Source organism: Lycium barbarum, chromosome 6 (genome assembly GCF_019175385.1).
Source record: "Lycium barbarum isolate Lr01 chromosome 6, ASM1917538v2, whole genome shotgun sequence".
NCBI lineage: Eukaryota > Viridiplantae > Streptophyta > Magnoliopsida > Solanales > Solanaceae > Lycium > Lycium barbarum.
In genome coordinates this window covers 20473779-20492319 of record NC_083342.1, presented here as the reverse complement: position 1 = coordinate 20492319, position 18541 = coordinate 20473779, and the positions used below count along the sequence as shown (strand labels likewise).

At 35.4% G+C, this 18541-nt stretch overlaps 2 protein-coding genes across 4 annotated transcripts; one reads left to right on the top strand and one right to left on the bottom strand.

The window, feature by feature from the left end:
* Positions 1-246: 246 nt before the first annotated feature.
* Positions 247-12989, top strand: LOC132643578 (uncharacterized). Of its 3 annotated transcripts, none has more exons than XM_060360038.1 (9): positions 247-716; positions 3713-4429; positions 6800-6895; positions 6979-7062; positions 8070-8304; positions 8391-8551; positions 9504-9776; positions 9866-10043; positions 12610-12989. In XM_060360038.1, exons 1-8 carry the CDS (start codon positions 339-341, stop codon positions 9920-9922), a joined length of 2001 nt encoding a protein of 666 aa, XP_060216021.1. In that variant the 5' UTR covers positions 247-338; the 3' UTR covers positions 9923-10043; positions 12610-12989. The 3 variants fall into 3 exon arrangements, with proteins under 3 accessions (XP_060216021.1, XP_060216022.1, XP_060216020.1); XM_060360037.1 differs by having other exon boundaries at positions 248-716; positions 9504-9782; XM_060360039.1 differs by lacking the exons at positions 9866-10043; positions 12610-12989 and adding an exon at positions 8627-8700 and having other exon boundaries at positions 9504-9735.
* A 1194-nt stretch (positions 12990-14183) lies between these two features.
* On the bottom strand, positions 14184-18269 carry LOC132643577 (thymidine kinase-like). Its single transcript, XM_060360036.1, has 4 exons — positions 17999-18269; positions 15881-16025; positions 14804-14925; positions 14184-14581 (listed from the first exon to the last, which is right to left on the bottom strand). The coding sequence occupies exons 1-4, from the start codon at positions 18130-18132 to the stop codon at positions 14305-14307; spliced, it is 678 nt and encodes a 225-aa protein (XP_060216019.1). The 5' UTR covers positions 18133-18269; the 3' UTR covers positions 14184-14304.
* Positions 18270-18541: the final 272 nt, after the last annotated feature.

The following is an 18541-nucleotide window of genomic DNA, read 5'->3' as shown; positions in this document are numbered from 1 at the left end:
GTGTTTATCGTCCTCTCTCCCTTTCCCGTTAAAAAAAAAATTTACCGTAAATATCATCAAGGAAAAAATTACTGTAAAAATCATCAAGGAAAAATCTTGTTAAAGTTATTGATCAAATCAAAATAACTTTTAAGTAAAAAAAAAGAAAGTTAAGATTAAACAAGTTCTTAATTTTAATTACTTTTTAACTTAATTTAAATTATTTTTTATTTTTATCAAAACACTCAAAATGACCCAACTTATGAATCGAAACGGCCTCTATTTCTATTTTCCAGTTCCCATCATCTCATTTACACCACCGGTTGGTCGCATATGAAATTCCAAATTTGTCCTCAACCATGCCGGCGTCAGCCTCATCAACACCACATAACCGCCACGAAGATCTAATCCAACGGCTCAGCTCTTCCTCTTCATCCACCTCTTCAAAACTCAAATCCTTACGTGACCTCAAAAATCAAATAATCGGTAACCGTACAAAGAAACTCCGTTTCCTCAAACTCAACGCCGTTCCTTCCGTTACCTCAATACTCTCTTCTTCTTCCGCGTGTCGTAACGGTGGTGCTGGCGATGACGTGGCGGTCAATGATTCGTTGATTGTTGAATCGGCTGCCGCTATTGGTAGCTTTGCGTGTGGTCTTGATGACGGCGTTAAAGCCGTACTTGACGCCGGTGCTTTTAACGTTCTTTTGAGCCTCATTTCGCATCCTAATCATAAGGTATTTATTTCAATTTTGACATCTTTTACACAACAAATTTCATTTACACACCTGAACACATAATAAAATATTTTTATGAGACACTTAATGGTTCAGATTTCGAAAAAACTTTTGCGCGTATTCTCAAGCACATAATAAAATGTCCCTATAATTAAAGGAGGTGATGTATTTTAAGTTAATAATGAACACTTGAGATGTGCAAAAGTTTTTCTCCAAATTTGAACCGAAAGTGTAACGTTTTATTATGTGTTAAGGTGTTGAATTGTAATAAGCTTTACTTTGAGTATCTAAGCGAAATTTACTGATAAGTTTAAGGAGCTGTCTATGTATTAAGACTTTGTTTTTTTTTTTCTTCTGTTTTTGCTCCATTATAAAGATAATTATAGTTGTATAATTTATGTTGAAATTATTTAAAAATTTATACTTGCTTAATTCTTCTGTTTGTCTGCTATATCTGTGCTCAGAATAGGTAAAACAAGGCTGCGTTAGTGTAATTATTGTTCGTAGTACCAGTTATTTCAGACTTTCAGATTTTTTGGCCTTTACGTAAAAAGGGCAGCCTGGTCCACTAAGCTCCTGCTATGCGCGGGGTCCAGGGAAGAGCCGGACCACAAGGGTCTATTGTATGCAGCCTTACCTTGCATTTCTGCATGAGGTTGTTTCCATGGCTTGAACCTGTGACCTCCTGGTCACATGGATGTAATTAAAGCAAATTATAGTTGTATAATTAAAGCCAACATTTATGTTGAAATTATTAAAAAATTTATACTTGCGTAATTCTTCTGTTTGTCTGCTATCTCTGCGCTCAGAATAGGTACAACAAGGCCGTTTTAGTGTAATTATTGTTCCTAGTACCAGTTATATCCTAATTTCAGAGTTTTCAGATTTTTTTGGCGTTTACGTAATAAAAGCAAATTATAGTTGTATAACTTATGTTTAAATTATTTAAAATTATATACTTGCTTAATTCTTCTGTTTGTTTACTATCTCTGTGCTCAGAGTAGGTGAAAAGGCTGTTTTAGTTGTAATTATTGTTCGTAGTACTGGTTATATCCTGATTTCAGATTTTCAGATTTTTTTGGTGTTTACGTAATTAAAGCAAGTTAAAGTTGTATAATTTATGTCAACATTTGTGTTTAATTATTTAAAAATTTGTACTTGCTTAAGTCTTCTGTTTGTCTTCTATCTCTGTGCTTAGAATAGGTAAAAAAAGGTTTTTAGTGTAACTATTAGTTCATAGTTGATAGTACCAGTTATATCCTAATTTCAATTTTTCAGATTTTTTTGACGTTTAACGGTTTAAGTAATTAAAGGAAATTATAGTTGTATAATTTATGTTTAAATCATTTAAAAATTTATACTTGCTTACTTATTCTGTTTCTCTGCTATCTACGTGCTGACAATAGGTAAAAAGGCGGTTCACGTGTAATTATTATGGTTCATAGTACCAGTTATATCCTAATTTAAAAATTTAAGATTTTTTTCGGTGTTTACATATAATTTAAAGCAAAATTATACTTGGCAAGGAGTTTTAAGTTACTTAATTAACATACATATATTATGTTATTGATGGTGGAAGAAAAACACTTAAGTAATGTTTTTAAGGCTAGTTTAATAGGGAAAACATTTCATCCAAATTAATTTCTGGAATTGCAATCTCCGTTTCAATCCAAGTTTATATTTACCTTCTATCAGTGAAGAAAAATGGTTACCTGTTTCACCATTAATTGATATAGATTGACTAGCGTGTTGAACTTTCTTTAGTACCTTCCAAATATGTTTAAGTTTCTTGAACTCATGTACTTTTTAGAATTGTGATGTTAATTTGTTCTAATAACTTATCATTTCTTAAGAAAATTTTTCTAATGGCAAACTTTTATTCCAGATCCATAGGCTGTTGTTTTTTCTATGCTTGAAAACTAAGTAAAGGAAGGGAAAATAGAACAATTGAAAATGAAGGAGAAAACTGTTTCCTTTTGTTTTTTCTTTTGGTGGTTGTCAGAAACAAGTAAGAAAAGAAAATCTGTTTGACCTTTCTTTTTATTTCTAAATTTGAGATCCCGACGTGAAAAATGTTCCACCATTCTTGTCGAGTCAATCTTTCTAGAGAAGACTTGAAAAGGATTTCCCGAGCATGGTTGAGATCAGCATGCCAAATCTACATTCTTGGGAAACGAATCTCCCATGTTCACACTGCGCCAGAGTCCTAGAGAATCAGAAATTTCAAATGTTTCCTTATTTTTTCTTCCTTTTGGTAATGCTAGTATGATATTTATAAACAAAGACTCAGAGACAATATAAACGGAATTGCTGTCCGTATGTAGAGAAGGTGGATAGCTACACGCTTGTAATCTACTCAATTTATGACACAATTGATGTTCTTGTATATCTTCTGAATATTTTTTGAACTACTCATTTGGCAATTGAAGAATTTTACTTTATCAAAAAGTTGATAACATTTCTATCTGGAAACATTTCTTCCAAAATATTTAAAAGCAAAGCAAGATAAAAATAGGAGCTAGTGGGCGAAAAAAGTGGGAGAGTGAAGGTTAGTGGGTTGTAAAAGTCGAAGTATTTGTTGACTCTTCGTAACTGGGGAATTTTAGTCCTTAAGATAAACATCTGTAACAAGTGAAATAGATTTCCTTCTTTACCAAAAAGTGAAATAGATTTCCTTAATTTTTTAGGAGCTGAACAGAAATTTATAATTGCACAAGGTAAAAGTTTGATACTTTACCCAATCAAAAGAAGTTGCAACAAAAAACTTGGTACTTTATATTTTTTCTTCGCCCTCTTTTCTTGAATTTAGACTACCTAGGTAGGAAATCAATTTGCAATGAGTTGAAGTAATTTTGGGGAGAGCAAATCAACTAGGTATTTTACTTCTCTTTAGATGATCACGAGGCCGGATCTTTTGACTGATATGTCCAAAATCATTAGTTAGGAGTATATCTCATAATTGTCATCTCTGGTTATTTAACTGTGATTTAATGCAGGTAATCGGTGCAGCTGCTCGTTCCCTTAAGTTCATCTATCAATCGAAATTAGCCCCAAGGTATGATTTTCTGCAGGGGAATAATATGGAGTTTATCCAGTCTCTACTGAATAGTGAAAATGAGAATGTGACTGGACTTGGTGCAAGTATCATTACACATTCTTGCCGGACAAGTATGGAACAGAAGGCATTAAGCGATGCTGGAATTATTAAAAAACTCACTTGTATGCTTGGAGGATCTGTATCTCAAAAAGATGCTAGTTTAGAGTCTCTAGCCACTATCCTGAAGGGAAATGCAGATGTCATATCAAAGTTCATGGAACCTGAAAATGGAGGAGCGTTGGGTACTGTTACTGAGTTGACCAAGGATAAAAATGCCCGGACAAGATTGCTTGCTTGCATATGCTTGATTGTCATAAAGAACTCTGCTCCTTCTTGCCTTCAAGATTTACGAATCAAAACAAAATTGATACTAATACTACTTGAGCTTCTTGAGGATGATCAAGTTGGAGACGAGGCTCCTTTTGCCTTGTCTAGTTTAATTGCAGAAAAGGAGGATTTGCAAGTATTAGCATTTGAGGCAAATGTTATCAATAAACTTGTCAACCACCTGCGGAAAGGTCCATTACTGCCGAGACGTTTGGAGGGAATACTTATTGCATTGGGTAACATGTGTTCGAGACTGGAACGCTGCAGGGATCGGCTTTTGTCATTAGAGGTCAGTTGCTTTACCATGTATAAACACTTCTGTTGTGTTTATTGTCATTGTGTGGCTGTTAGGCTGCAAGGAAAACAATTTAATTCCGGTATCTGCACTTGGACCTGGTTTCCAACTTCATAGGTAAAGAAAGTAATGGAGGGTAATCCATTGCTGCATCCGAACACCATACAGACTGGATTATGAGCCCGTTTGGATTGGCTTATAAGTTGCTTATAAGTTGCTTATAAGCTGTTTTCAGCTTTTTTGAGTGTTTGGCTGTCCAGCTTAAAGTCATTTTGTGCTTAAAATAAGCTCAAAAAAATAATTGGGCCCATTTGACTTAGAGCCCGTTTGGATTGGCTTAAAGCTTAAAGCTGTTTGCAGCTTATAAGCTGAAAAAAATAAGTTGGGGTAGTCCAACTTATTTTTTTTGGCTTATAAGCTGTTTTCAGCTTATAAGCTGCTTTAGATAAACTAAGTCAAATGGGTCCAATTATTTTTTTGAGCTTATTTTAAGCATAAAGTGACTTTAAGCTGGCCAGCCAAACACTCAAAAAAGCTGAAAACAGCTTATAAGCTAACTTATAAGCCAATCCAAACGGGCTCTTAGTTTATCTAAAGCAGCTTATAAGCTGAAAACAACTTATAGGCATAAGCCCATCCAAACAGGCTCTAGAATCTGTTTAGATTAACAATTATTGTTCTTAAAGTTCCTAAGTTTAGTCAAAGCTTTAAATGCTAATCGTGGTAGATTCAATTGTAATGAATATGTTAATTCTATCTCTCACAAAAGCAAGTGCATAACTTACATTTTATCCTTTTTTTACTTGGAGCTTCAATTGAATCAAATATTAGTTGGATCCTGGTTGTTTCTGCTCCTTTCGAATCATTGAACTTGAATTGAAGTGTGGGATAGATTGAGCTCAAATTGTATGCGAGAATTCAATTTTAACTCGGTTAAAATTATATGGTAGGTTTGAGCTTGGCTCATAAGCTTGCCAGATCCTCCATTCGTTAGTCTTGTATAAAGCTATGTTTCTTGGACTCTCCAAAAATGCTGCCACATCCGTGTCGGATCCTCCACAATGCACTTACTTTTGGAGGATCCGACATGCACCCATCGACATTTTTGAAGAGGCCGAGGAACGTAGGTATAAAGTATTCCTTGTAAATGGCTAAAGATAAATGATGATCCTAGTTTTGGTACAAGGGAGGAAAATGAATGAAGAAGTGTTTTGTGATGCAAAAACCGCAAAGAAGCAACCGGGACTTCAAGCGAGAACTGAAGTGCACACCTCATCAAAGTGAAGCACATATTTTAACAAATAACTAACGAATCACTGGAACACACAAAATAAGTATTCATGCCATTAAATAACGACTTTCTTGACTCACAAGTCGAGTAAACATCATCTATGGATAGAGTCATGAAAAACAACGGTCACTAATATATTTATTGTAAAAGGAGGTCGAAAACGAATAAATGCTCAAAACCAATGTTTTAAAACTTAAAAGCGAAAAGTGCAAATAAGTGACAAGGTTAGTGGGCTTGAAGCAAAGAGCGAGAAGTGAAGTGCACAGCTATAAAGCATCAAATGCATACAATAAAAAACTAGTTGCAATGTAAATAACTAATTTTAGCATCTTATTTACAATAATGTCGATATCAATATAACTCTTCAAAGTTGAGATTCAAAGAAACGACTGATTCTCGTTGGAATCACTTTGTGTAGCATTGTTTGAAGCACAAACTTCTCTAAAGCGCATTGTTTCACTTTGAAGCAATAACCCCTTGCTTCGCCACTTGCTATTGCTTTTAATAACGCTGCTCAAAATTCAAGTCATAACACAACAAACAAAATAGGAATGCAATCCTCTTCCTCTTCAATATTGATAAAATCATATCCATCAACCTCCTAAAATTGGTCTCATCGTTTTCCCCATTTCATCTTCTTTATCTACCAGTCCTTCTCTGTTTTTGAGCTTGGAGTTTCACCCAAACCATACAAGTCTTTATCAACTTCACCTCAAGTCAAAGCATAACTTTGTCAACAAGTACTGGACTGGAATGCGCTAGTAAACACACATGGTGGAGAACTAGTCTGTGCAGATGACACATGCACAGGATGTGTCCAAATGAATTCAGTTGAGGATTACTAGAGATTTTGTAATAAAAAAAGTAGCAGACACACATTTGGAGAACCTTGCAATGCTTTAACAGACAGAACACTCAGAAGATGTTTGATACTTTGCTTAGTTGTGTTTAATTGAGGCATGCTGTTCTAGTAGTGTGTCATAAATGAGTCTGGAGGCCTTTCTGTTTGTGAATCTTTGAGTGCTGTGGGGGCCATGCACCAAATTTTTGATATTTACATCTTCTGTATGCAGGCTATGAAGTTTGTAACTGATGCCTTGAGTCAGGATAGTGGTGAAGTGCGTGCTGCAGCATGTATTTGTTTGAAAAATGTTTCTCGCTCAGTCAAGGTTCGTGATGTTCATAATAGTCTAAGTTAATTCTTAATGTTGGCTATTCATGCAATGATCCTGGCTGACAAACTACTTCGCAGAATCTTAGTGCAGGTCTATTTATGAATGAGAGCATTGTTGTTCCCTTGGTTCGGCTTTTATTTGATGACATTACCTGTGTCCAGGTAATTGTTCCTTTTTTTTTTTTTGGTTGGTGCTCTTCTATGAATCTGTTTTGCAACTTTGGTACCATAGCTGATGCGATACTGCTGGCTTTCATGCCCTTAATGTTGTTGAGCATTATCCTCATAGAAGTTGTGTTGAGTGGTTTAAACTCGTATATTTGTATTAGGCTGCTGGGCATTGGTGCACTGGTAAAGTGAAGCTTAGGAGATTCTGACCTTTTGACAGCAATTTCAATTATGCTAATACTGTTGGTTTTAGTGACTAATAGGTTATACTAATTAGTTGGGATAAGGTTTAGTAATTGATGTCTTGCGTTCGCCAAGAGTTCTTTTTAGTTTGGTTAGATATTTGCATGTTGGTATAGGGTTTAGCGTGAGATTTAAATAATAGCTAGTTTTACTAGAACCCCTAATTTGTCCCGAGTATTGGAATTAAACCACCCAAATGGAGCGAAATGAATATAAAGGTTTTTATAGTTTTGGCCCCAGCTAGTTTGGGACTGAAGTGTGTGTGTATATTGTAGTATTAGAACATTAACACCCCATCCTGTGAGCCTTGCTTGCAGTGTTGGAAGGTAAGAGGCAAAATAGTTTTGCTTCCTCTTTTTTAATCCAGTTAACATAGGGATGTTACATGTGAGCAAGACGCAAGAAACCCAGAGTTAGTTCAAGATGTTCTCACGGGCACCATGACAACACATTTAGAAGTGGTGTTTGAAGAAATTAAGTTAGAAATTTTCCATTGGCTACGCTGACGTGTTCTCATTAAAATTTTGTTGAGAGTTGTCAATTGTAATCATTTATGCTTTAGAGAATCCAAAAGGCATGTTAACTGAGATTATTGTAAGATGTTATATAGATGCAACTTTTTCATTGTTTTTGTTTCAACTGGTTCAAATAGATACTGCATCTAATGACTTGAAAATATCTGTTGCACGAGTGGTCCTAATTTTCTTAGGTTGAGTGGTGGAGGATTTCATAATATGCTCCTTATCCTCTACTACCAGGTTTCCGCCCTTGATGCCATCAGCAACATAGTGGTTGATTTCTTGGCGCATAAGACACTGTTTATGCAATGTGGAGGTGTGAAGCAGCTCGTTCAGCTTTCAAAGTCAATGGATTCAACTATTAGGGTAAAAGCCGTGTGTGCTTTAAGGAACCTAACATTCCTTGTGAACGACAAGTGTAAAGAGGAAATTCTATCAGAGCTCACAGAGTTGACACTAAGAAGCCTGATTTGTGGTAATTTTTCTGATATTATATGTTACCTGGAATGTAATGGTTGTACAGAGATATGTCCATTAGAGGTTAACACTTTTCTGCTACAGATCCTGAGGCTTGTGTTCAAGAGCAAGCTTTAGCTATGGTTCGTAATCTTGTTGATGGGCCTCTAGATTCTATCCAGCATGTCTTTACTGAGGACGCTCTTCTGCTGCATGCTGTTGGACAGCAACTGCAAAGTGCTACAAAAGCCGAAGTCTTTATTCAGGTAAAGCCTTGTTCGTTTGTACATTGTGGATGTCTTAGTCCTAAAATGTATTCTTAACGGTTAGAAGTACAACAGGTCCTAATCAGCCTTCTGAGACTCTTGTGGTCATTCTGCCGGATTTTCGTGATTGTTTAAGCTGATGATGAACTGTAAGGATTTGATTAATATGTTAATACTTGGTTAGGCCGATATTAAGTATGTATCTGGTTGTGATTGTGATACTGGCAAAATTGTCTGCTCCTTGTGTACCATAAAATGAAATAGATATCAATAGAGGTGGTCCAGATGGAGGTTATATCTGTAAGGTGGTTAAACATAAGTTATGCAGAAATTAATACATGAATAAAGTGTCTCTTCACTAAACGACCCCTATGTGATGATATCTATTTGTGGTGTACATGCATGAATCATAAATGGGAGCATTCAAATATTTATTGCCTTAACAGGCGAAGAATTTAAGATAATCATGCTGCTGAAAAATCAGTTCAAGTGCAGATCTGTGTTTGCTGGAGAAATTGTGGAATCATGGATGAACCGACTTTGAAATTAGCAGTAATTACATCAAATTATAGATTAAGGTTGATTTGGCTTTCACGCACCTTGGCATGTATCTCTTGATTCGATATTACTGCTGACACTTCCTCTTTGGCTGAATAGATGTGACAATATATGATACATCTAGACAAGTGATAATGTGGAAAATAATCACAAAAAATAGAAATAAATTGCTTATTTTGTGCATGAGAATGAACTTCACAGATTTAGTGCTTTCTTCTTGAAAGAAGATGATTAGACATTTCAAGCAACAAATATTTTATTGCTTAACTTTTGCTAGTTTTCTTTTTCGATAAGCTCCATTTCTAATTTTCTTTATCAGTAGATTACATAATGATACTTCGAGAATAGTGTCCAGGTAATTATGGGTATTGAATATCTGTTTCTCTCTCGCTAGGGTATGTACGTCTTTACCAATGTTGCATCTGGAAATGAGGTGCACAAGGAAGCCATTATGCAAGAGCTCTTTCCACCATTAGCTAATGATTCTGAATCAATTATGTTCAAGTTTTTACATAGTGATGATAGCCGGTTGCGTACAGCAGCAGTTTGGGCTCTAGTAAACCTTACTTTTCCAAGCAGTTCTGGTGCATTTGGCCGAGTGATGAAACTTCGGAATGCCGGCATAGTTTCCCAGTTGAAAAATATGGTCAATGATCCTTGCCTTGATGTAAAGGTCAATGCAACTATTTGGATTAAATTATGTTCAGATTATTTCTTTGCTTGTCAATTAAAACTTTGTTCGATCCCTTTGTGCAGCTTAGAGTGAGGACAGCGCTGGGGCAATCAATGACTTCTGGTGATGGTTCTACATGACTATTATATTTTTATCCTTAATTCAGTGGTTGGTGGGAGATTCTGGTGCAGAATGGTGCTTGGGCTTCAACTTGTTTTGTATAATGCCATGTCTGCAACCTTTGGGACCAAGGAGAACATGGTATGCATTCATCAAGGTCTATGATGACTTAATTTTTGATTTCTCAAGTCGTAGGAACATCACTATAACTCAATTAATACGGATAGATTTCTGATTTGTCATAACAATTAGTGCTATACATACTTCATGGGGCTCTATAGTTGTGTAAATCATGTGATTGAAACTTCTAGAAAACCTCTCCTTTGTTCAATAGTAAGAGGAAGTTATGAACGGTTTCAAATGTATTAGATGAGGTTTAATCAAGAATTCTAAGGTAAGTGTGAAAAGATGCTGGTCTTGGCATGGCAGCTTGTGATTATTAGTAATATCAGAATCGTTATAAATAATAAATCCTTATTTTTGACCCATATATCTTGGTCAAGTTGTGACTAATTGGCAGACTTTAGTTGTTTAAAAGTTATCATATTTTCTTTATTGAAAATCTAAGTAAAGAAGAAGACCAAGTCATATACTTCGTATGTCCCTGCTTAAATAAAATCAATACATTGTCTAACCCAAAAACGTTAATGCAACCGTTGATTAAAGCATCAATTTCACATATAGCATTTCAGATATGCGAGAAGTAGTAGGCCTTGCGTGTAATTTTCTTAAATCTCTCTTCATAAGGGGCTCTAATCCAATTGAGTGTTACGAAGAAGCTCATTGACTAAAGTTTATTGCTTCCCATATCAAAACTCACCACCTCATTCTGGGTGGAATTGTTGGGTCTAGGTTTCGTGAATGAGGTTGAAGAAGATGGGGTGTTTATGGTTAGTTGATGTGAAAAATCTGGTGGTTTGGTGGGTGGGATGAAACCGAGGTGAGTGCAGAGGTAGTCAGAGACAAGAAATAAGTCGGTAGAATGCTCTTTAAAATTATTTTACCTCCCTTTTTGGGGTTATTCCTCTTCTAATCAGACAATCTTTCCTCAAACTTTTCTGCGATGGATCTCACATATTAATGTTGTGTACCTCTCTTGCTGGAATCAACTCACTGTTCTTCAGATTAATTTGAGACAAGAAACAATTTGGAATAATATAAGCATCTCCTTTTAAGTGTTGCAGCCGTGTCGTCATCAGAGGATATTAATGTATCACTGACTTCAAAAGATATTACCCGTACTCCCCGTTCATTAAATAGAGAATTTGGATGGTTCAAATAAAAGAATTCATCCGAGTTCTCCATCTCTCACCAAAACCCATATTTTCCACGACGAAATCTAGGTAACACCAATTTACATGGTCACAAGGTTTTCTAGCTCCTATTAGCATTGAATACCATGTTTGTCTTCCAATTGACAGTAAAATCATTAGCTGTCAGGGATGAATTGAGTTCACCACTCACAAATGCATTCTGATTCTGGAAAATCACCGGGTGCAGCACTTTTTTATTCAATTTTTGGGGATTTTGGCAAGAGCTTTGTATACATTTTTCGCTAAGGTTTGAGATTAGTGATATACAGAAACCGCGTCTTTTGATATACAGTAACCTCATCTTTTTTGTCATCGATAAGTTCTCTCTCAGTGCCCTCCTTTCTTCTTTGGCAAAGTTGTGAAGAAGCATTTAAACTCTTCTCAAATCTCTCTTGATCATGAAAAAGTTTATCACTAGTGCAATACCAATTTTGCCTCTCACTCAACATTCCTAGAAGAAAGCCATGTTAAATCCATCAATACCAGTCCATAGTCGTCCTTGAAATTTGAGTTAGAAACAGAAAAAAAAAAAAGAGGGGGGAGATGGCAGAGTTCTCAAGGGTCGCAAATAGGCACTTTTGATCCCCAGTATTAGAAAATAGCCACTGTAACTCCTGTATACTTTCATGGAGTTTCAAAAACATGGCTGAAAAGTGGCCAGCTGGCGGTATTTCCTCTGAAGGCTTAAAGGACCTGCACACCCCGTTTTCTCTTTTCTTTGGTGTAAAGGGGTTGGGTTTGCGGGATGGTGCAGGAGATTGCGCTATTTTTTTATTGCTAAGGTTAAACTGTGAAAGTCGAACATCTTTTTGTTTGCCCTTTCTAAGTTATAAAATGACTCACAACTATTGCAGACGGGCATTTGTGGAATGAACAAAAAGTAAGACTTAGAAGTGCAGGTTCAATAACTAATGTCCTGAATATGCATCTAGAAGTGTGAGCAACTTTGAAACTGCCACTTACCATAATTTCTTTCATAATTCACTCAAGGAGGTAATAAACTGTTTGATTTTATCTATCACCTTGTTTAAAAATAAGCTTATGCCAAACTTACAGAAGATTTTACAAATTGTCTTTTTCAGTTTCGCATTGCCTACGGGGTCATCTACCTCCCTCCCATCTCCCTCTTGACCAGGAAGATGTTGATGAAGTCCCTACTCCCTAGTATCATTTTTGTGTTATATTTTCTTGTTTTTAGTAGTCACGAAAAGGGGAGGAACCCATGACTGACGACTCTCCATGGTCCTTTTCCCATATGTGATTCCTTATTTGTTGTGCAATCTTTTAATGTTTTTAATCAATTATTCTTTGTGTAATCTTTAGATTCAATCTACCAGAAAGTGACCAAAGATGGGCCAAGTTTGCTTATGCTTCAACCCCACTTCTTCTTGCAGGTTTAAGCTTTTACCCCAGCATTTTTTCAAATTCAAGGCTTTTTCTTTGGAGGTGCTTGGCTTATGCTTGTGTGGCCTAGCCGGTCGTACTCAACTGCATCGTTCTGTGCCCCAGCCACAATTTTGTATATTTTTGCCCTAGTGTAATATTTTCTTTGATTGTTGCACCTGTTATTATGTATTCCCCCCTTATAAGCCCATTCTTTCCCCACTATTGTGGGGTGTTGGGAGGGGGATAATCAATTAGAAGGCATTATCGTCCCTCGTCTCTCTTCACCTTTTCTTTTTTCTTGAGGGGTTTGGTTTTTGTAGTTAGGTAAAGATAAAATACCTGCCACCAGTCCATTTTTAACCTGTTTTGCTGAGTAACTTTTCTTCCCTGATCTCTGTTAATATCTATTTACTGCCCACTGGTCCATACTTTATCCGAATGTTGGAGAATAGTTTCTTTGACTTACCAATAACACAAGGTAAGGGCGAATATGTCTTGGAATCCTCTGTTGACTTGAAAATTGGATTCAATTTCCCATTTTTTTTCTTCGCTTGTGTGGGGTACTGAGGACAATGGCTGATTTTTGAAAATTGACTTGCATTAGCATTTAGCCCTGAACTTTTTCATTGATTGAAGAATTGACCTCAACTACTCTCTTTGCTGAATATTCCGCGAAAGATGAGTGTAAGTCGATAGTGACTGGTTGATGTGGCTATTCTGTATTGCTTTTTACTCAGCATCTCTTATAGGTGAACTGAAATCTTCTGTGTGAAGGATGAAGAAAATGCGAAATTGTGGATTTGCACCAGTAACCTCTTTTAGGCCTGTTGTTTGAACATAACCAGCGTTTGCAGATTATTTAGAATCTAGTCAAATATGGAAATTTTCTCTGCTGCTTCTTTCGCATGTGGGCTTTGAAATGCTTTATTGAGTTGAGGGTTTATCTGAAAGTCTCTCTACCTCCAAAGGAATTTATAATGTTATAGGCCATTCCACCTTTCGAGATGGATACTCACAGCTTTAGAAACGTATTTACTAAATCATCTCATCACCACAAACTCTTAGGTGAGATTTGCCTCCTGCAATAAATTGATGACCCTCAATTCTAATTCCAGTCCAAATTTTCTCGAGGCTTAATCAGATTCATTTCCTATTGCTGCGTTCTTAACCTCTGAACAAATGCTGCTGCGGCATATATTATATATCTAATAGCAGAATATAATTACTGGTATTTGTTGGTTCTTATTCCATAAGCTTTTAAAAGAGGACTTTTAGCCATTTGGACGAGATTTGGTCAAAGATCTAAAGAGAAAAAAGAGTATTTGAAGTTGAAGTTGAAAGTGGGTACTATTTGAAGGAATGAAGATATTATTAACCTATTTTGAAGAATGCAGATATTAACTCATACTGGTATACCTTTTTAAAAATTACTTTCACTAGAAATAAATCTCTAATAAAAAACTGTCATATCTTTGATCTAATCTTAAGAGAGAAAAACTGCAAAAGAACCTACAAATGCTGCAATTTATTCAGCATTAAACAAGTCATCATTTTCCTGTATATCGCTGAGGATGACGGTATATTTCGAGTCCGAAGCAAGCCATTCATTTACTTACATACTTAGGTAATTAAGATACATGATCCTAAGACCAATATTACAGGCATATATGATAATCTAAAAGAGTTGAACTTGAACCCAAGTGTTATGGAGCAACTAGTGTTGTTTCTAAAATATCGTCACTTTGCGCTTTATGAGATTCAAGAACCATATTTGCAGATTCATTGACAGATTGTCCGTTGACATAGTGTTGACGGCAAACAGGCATGTACATATCAGCACCTCCTATAAGCTCAGTTTCTGTTTCACTAGTCTTTCTAAAGGTGAAAAATGCCTTTCTGCTACACAGTTCACATCTTGCAGGCAACTTTGTCACAGTATCAGCAAGTGGAATTATGTCAAGCACTGAACCAAAACTCTTCCTGCAAGCAAGCACATCAAGTGTTAGTAACTAGTTTTCTAAATTTAATTTTTGTACATATTTAGTGAATTTCTTAGTACAAAGACATGCTCTAGCCGCACCCTGAGCTGGTAAAGAGTAGTAGGATTAGAAAGCTCCAAGTTCACAAGTTACAAATGGAATTGCAGTGGCCAATGGAATATGTGTTGATTTCAAAAATAGTTTTCAATAGTTCAAGGAATACCTCAAGTAATCACCATCTAGGCCTGCAACAATTACAACCTTCCCATCAAGATCAGCAGCATTGCAGCAGAACTCATAAAGGTCCCCAAAGAACTGAGCTTCATCGATGCCAATCACATCCACCTATCAAGAAATGGAGTTACTAGGATATAGAAACACACTCACAGCCAGAAAGTGCTAACAAAAGTTAAAAGTGAATTGCAGAATTCATTTTGCCTACTAAGAAGTTCTTTTCTGACTACTGCCCTGTCAATCTTAAAAAGCCAAACTTTAGTTGGACCCTCAATTGTAATTCAAGTCTCTCTTCTGTCTTGCCTTCTCATCATATTCTATATTTACAATGTTTAGCCGTCTTTCTGCCTTCTAAACAAATCACATATATCCCATAGTTGCATAATAGAGAACAACGTCTTAATGGCAATAGTGTTTAGTATTCATTATTACCATAAAAGATGATACTTTTCGAGACATTCCCTATGTTTTCTCATGGTTTAAACAGGAAAAACACCATTTGAAATTCACACTACAACCGCTTTTTTTGGCATCAAGTTCTCTAATTTTAACAATGTGGCACTCGTAAGAAATTTCACAAAGCCACCAACTACCAAGCCTTAATCCAGTTGTTAACTGAGTTTGATAGAAGTGAGGAGACACCAGATATCTCAAATTTCCATCAAATTATGAAGTTTGTATCCAATTTTAATGTTAATATATTACCCCAATAAAATATTTGCTAAAAGAGTGCTCATTTTCACCAACTAGCGGTGTAAATATTATGAATTTCATAATATATAGTTAGCACTCGGTCAAAATAGAATTATCATCTGAGTTCAACACTGCAAAACTCAAAGCTCAGAACTTTATTGAGGCAAACTAGTACAAAGATGGTTGCTTTTAGGAATACAAATCTAGAAGTTCTCAAGAAAAGGAGCAAATTTGGCAGCCCGGTGCACAAAGCATCCCGCGTTAGCAGGGCCTGAGACCCTTCCTCTAACATGCCAAGAATAGACACAAAATCTTAACATGTCAGTATAAGAGTTTGTTGAGGTAAACTAGGAATCAAGAACTGGATTAATACCTTTTCATATGCATCTACTCCAAATCTGTGTTTGAAAGATGAAAGGTTAGGCAATGACCAACATGGGTATTTTGTCCCATCATGTGTCACCACTGCATCTACAGCATATCTTGTGTCTTTGCTTGACTTTATCATCACCACATTTCTGCTTACACAATTAAAAAATCAAACTCGCTGCCTAAAAATAAAACTAAGCAATTCACTACAGAAATTGCTAATAACAGTACCACCATTTAATATTGATCAACCTCAATTACTCTCAATTTCATCAAATCCATTAAACCCCAGATTACTTCTCAGTCATATAGCAAGGCCCTTGTTTCCAAAGTCCAATCCACAATTTAAAGTCAATAAATTCAAAGTGGATGTTTCTGATCTATTAAAAATTTACATTTTTCAGTTTTTTTTTCCCCTCATAATTCAGCATATTGGACACGCACATTCGCACCTCGCACATACATGGAAATTTTCAAAGGACAACTTACATAAATAGCTACCTTTTATTGGCTTCTAACTAGATATAACTATAAAATGCAAAATTACCAAGCGTAGCTACTTTTCTTTAGAAATGCGTGTATTTCTATTTTTTTGAAATATAGATAAATACAGTGAACAGTAAACACGCTCCAGTGAAATCAGGAGCTATTTATGGAATAGATTTTTTGAAATACAGTGAAATACAGGGAAATACAAAATCGGGTTGAGTAAAAATAGGTTATATTTTTGGAACAAATTCTTCTTTTTCTTTTTAAATGGTAAGTTAAAATAAATCAACCATATTTCACGCATTCCATAACAGCTCACGAATCTCTTTTAACTTTTATCACAATCAAAACTTTTTGAATTCAAAAACCACTAAAGATCTGAAAACTTCCAAATATAGAAAAATATACGCTGCAATGCAATGAAATATGACTGGTTGTTTAAGAAATATAAACTTGTAGTATGCGTATATATAATGGAATACAATGAAATATATCAGAAACTATTTCATAAATTAAAAATACAAAATGCAGAATTACATTAAGATACAGTGAAATACAAAAATCGTGAAAACAAAGTGGAGCAAAAATAGGCTCTACACAAAAAATAAGAAGATAAATACAGTGAAATAATACACTGAAATATACTGAAACATTTTATCAAACACTTGGTGGGCGTGAAGCTCCACAACTCTCATCAATGGTGTTTCTACAACTTCCACACTAACCACAGATTCACCAAAAATACAAGAAGAAGAAAAAATTAACAACTTTGAGAACAATTCTCCTTTATCATGCCCAGAATTTTCTCTACCCTACAGGTGCCAACTTGAGCTTCGACTCTTTTAATGTCTTCTCTGTAGATTGCAACAGGTTGAGCTTTTAAAGCAAAATTAACATGGAGCACTTGAGCAATCTGATGCTCATGCATTGTCTCTACGTTTATCCTTGACCATTCCTCCACTACTTTTGGTACTACTTGGAATCAGCAAACTAATGGAAGGAAAAGCTTGGAATTTTGGTACTGCTTGGAATCAGCAAACTGTGATAGGGGAGGAGAGGGAACGAAGAGAGAGAAAGAGAAGGGTGAGGGAGAAATAGATTTGAGAGGTGAGAGAAAACCAATTTAAAAGAGGAATGATGTGTAATTTAAGAAAATATTTTAGTTATGAACAATAAATAAAATAAAAGGTAGTTACTATTCATAAATAGGTCTTAGAAGTAGCTATGATAAGTAAATTTTCCATTTTCGAAACTATACGGCCCAACATAAATATTACGCCATGTAGCCCAATATACAATATTATACGCACAACATTTTATCTAGGGAAAAGCATTATACATAATGGTGAATAAAGATGTATAAAAGGTATTTATACATAAATATGGGCTAAACCAGGTAACAAACACAAAATATAAGCTAAGTGGCGTAAATATTTTCTCCCAGCAGACTTAAAGCGTAATTTTCCCCATTTTGATCTATTATAAAACAGAAATAAAAAAAATGAATTGAGAAGTCCAAGTTCTTTTGAGATAACTAAATTTTGTTTTCAGAAGTGGATAGATTTTCTTCAACTCCAATACCAATTAAGATATAGTAATAAAAAAAGTGTCCACAAAACAATACTAGTAGTACCTGGCATCATTGGATTCCAAATTAACACGTCGAAGAAGGGCAGTAGTTTTACCAGCAAACATAGGACCAACAATAACATGTATTTCACCAAAACTCTTCTTGGTGGTGCTTACACAAATTGATGACAAACTCATACTCGAAAAATGGGTTGTTGTGATGTGACAACATGGATGGCTTGGCTTATATAGGGAAGATAATTAATTGATATGGGCCATGTGAAAGTTTTGAATATTAGAGTTTTTGAATTTTGGGAGGGAAATAAAAACATACAATCTTGGAGGCAAAGCCATTCAGAAGCTTGTTGATGAAGATAAAGTGGAAATATTCCTTTTTGTTATAAAATAAAATTATAAAGTAAATACACGGAAGAAATATATAGAGAGATATATGATTTTTATTGCTCATCCAATTCTCTACATATGACCACTATTTATAGAGGAAAATATATGTTTAATGGCTAAGTAACTTAATGGCTAAGCCATTTAAGATAACTTAATGAACAACCATATTCATAACACTCCCCCTTGGATGTCCATTAATTAG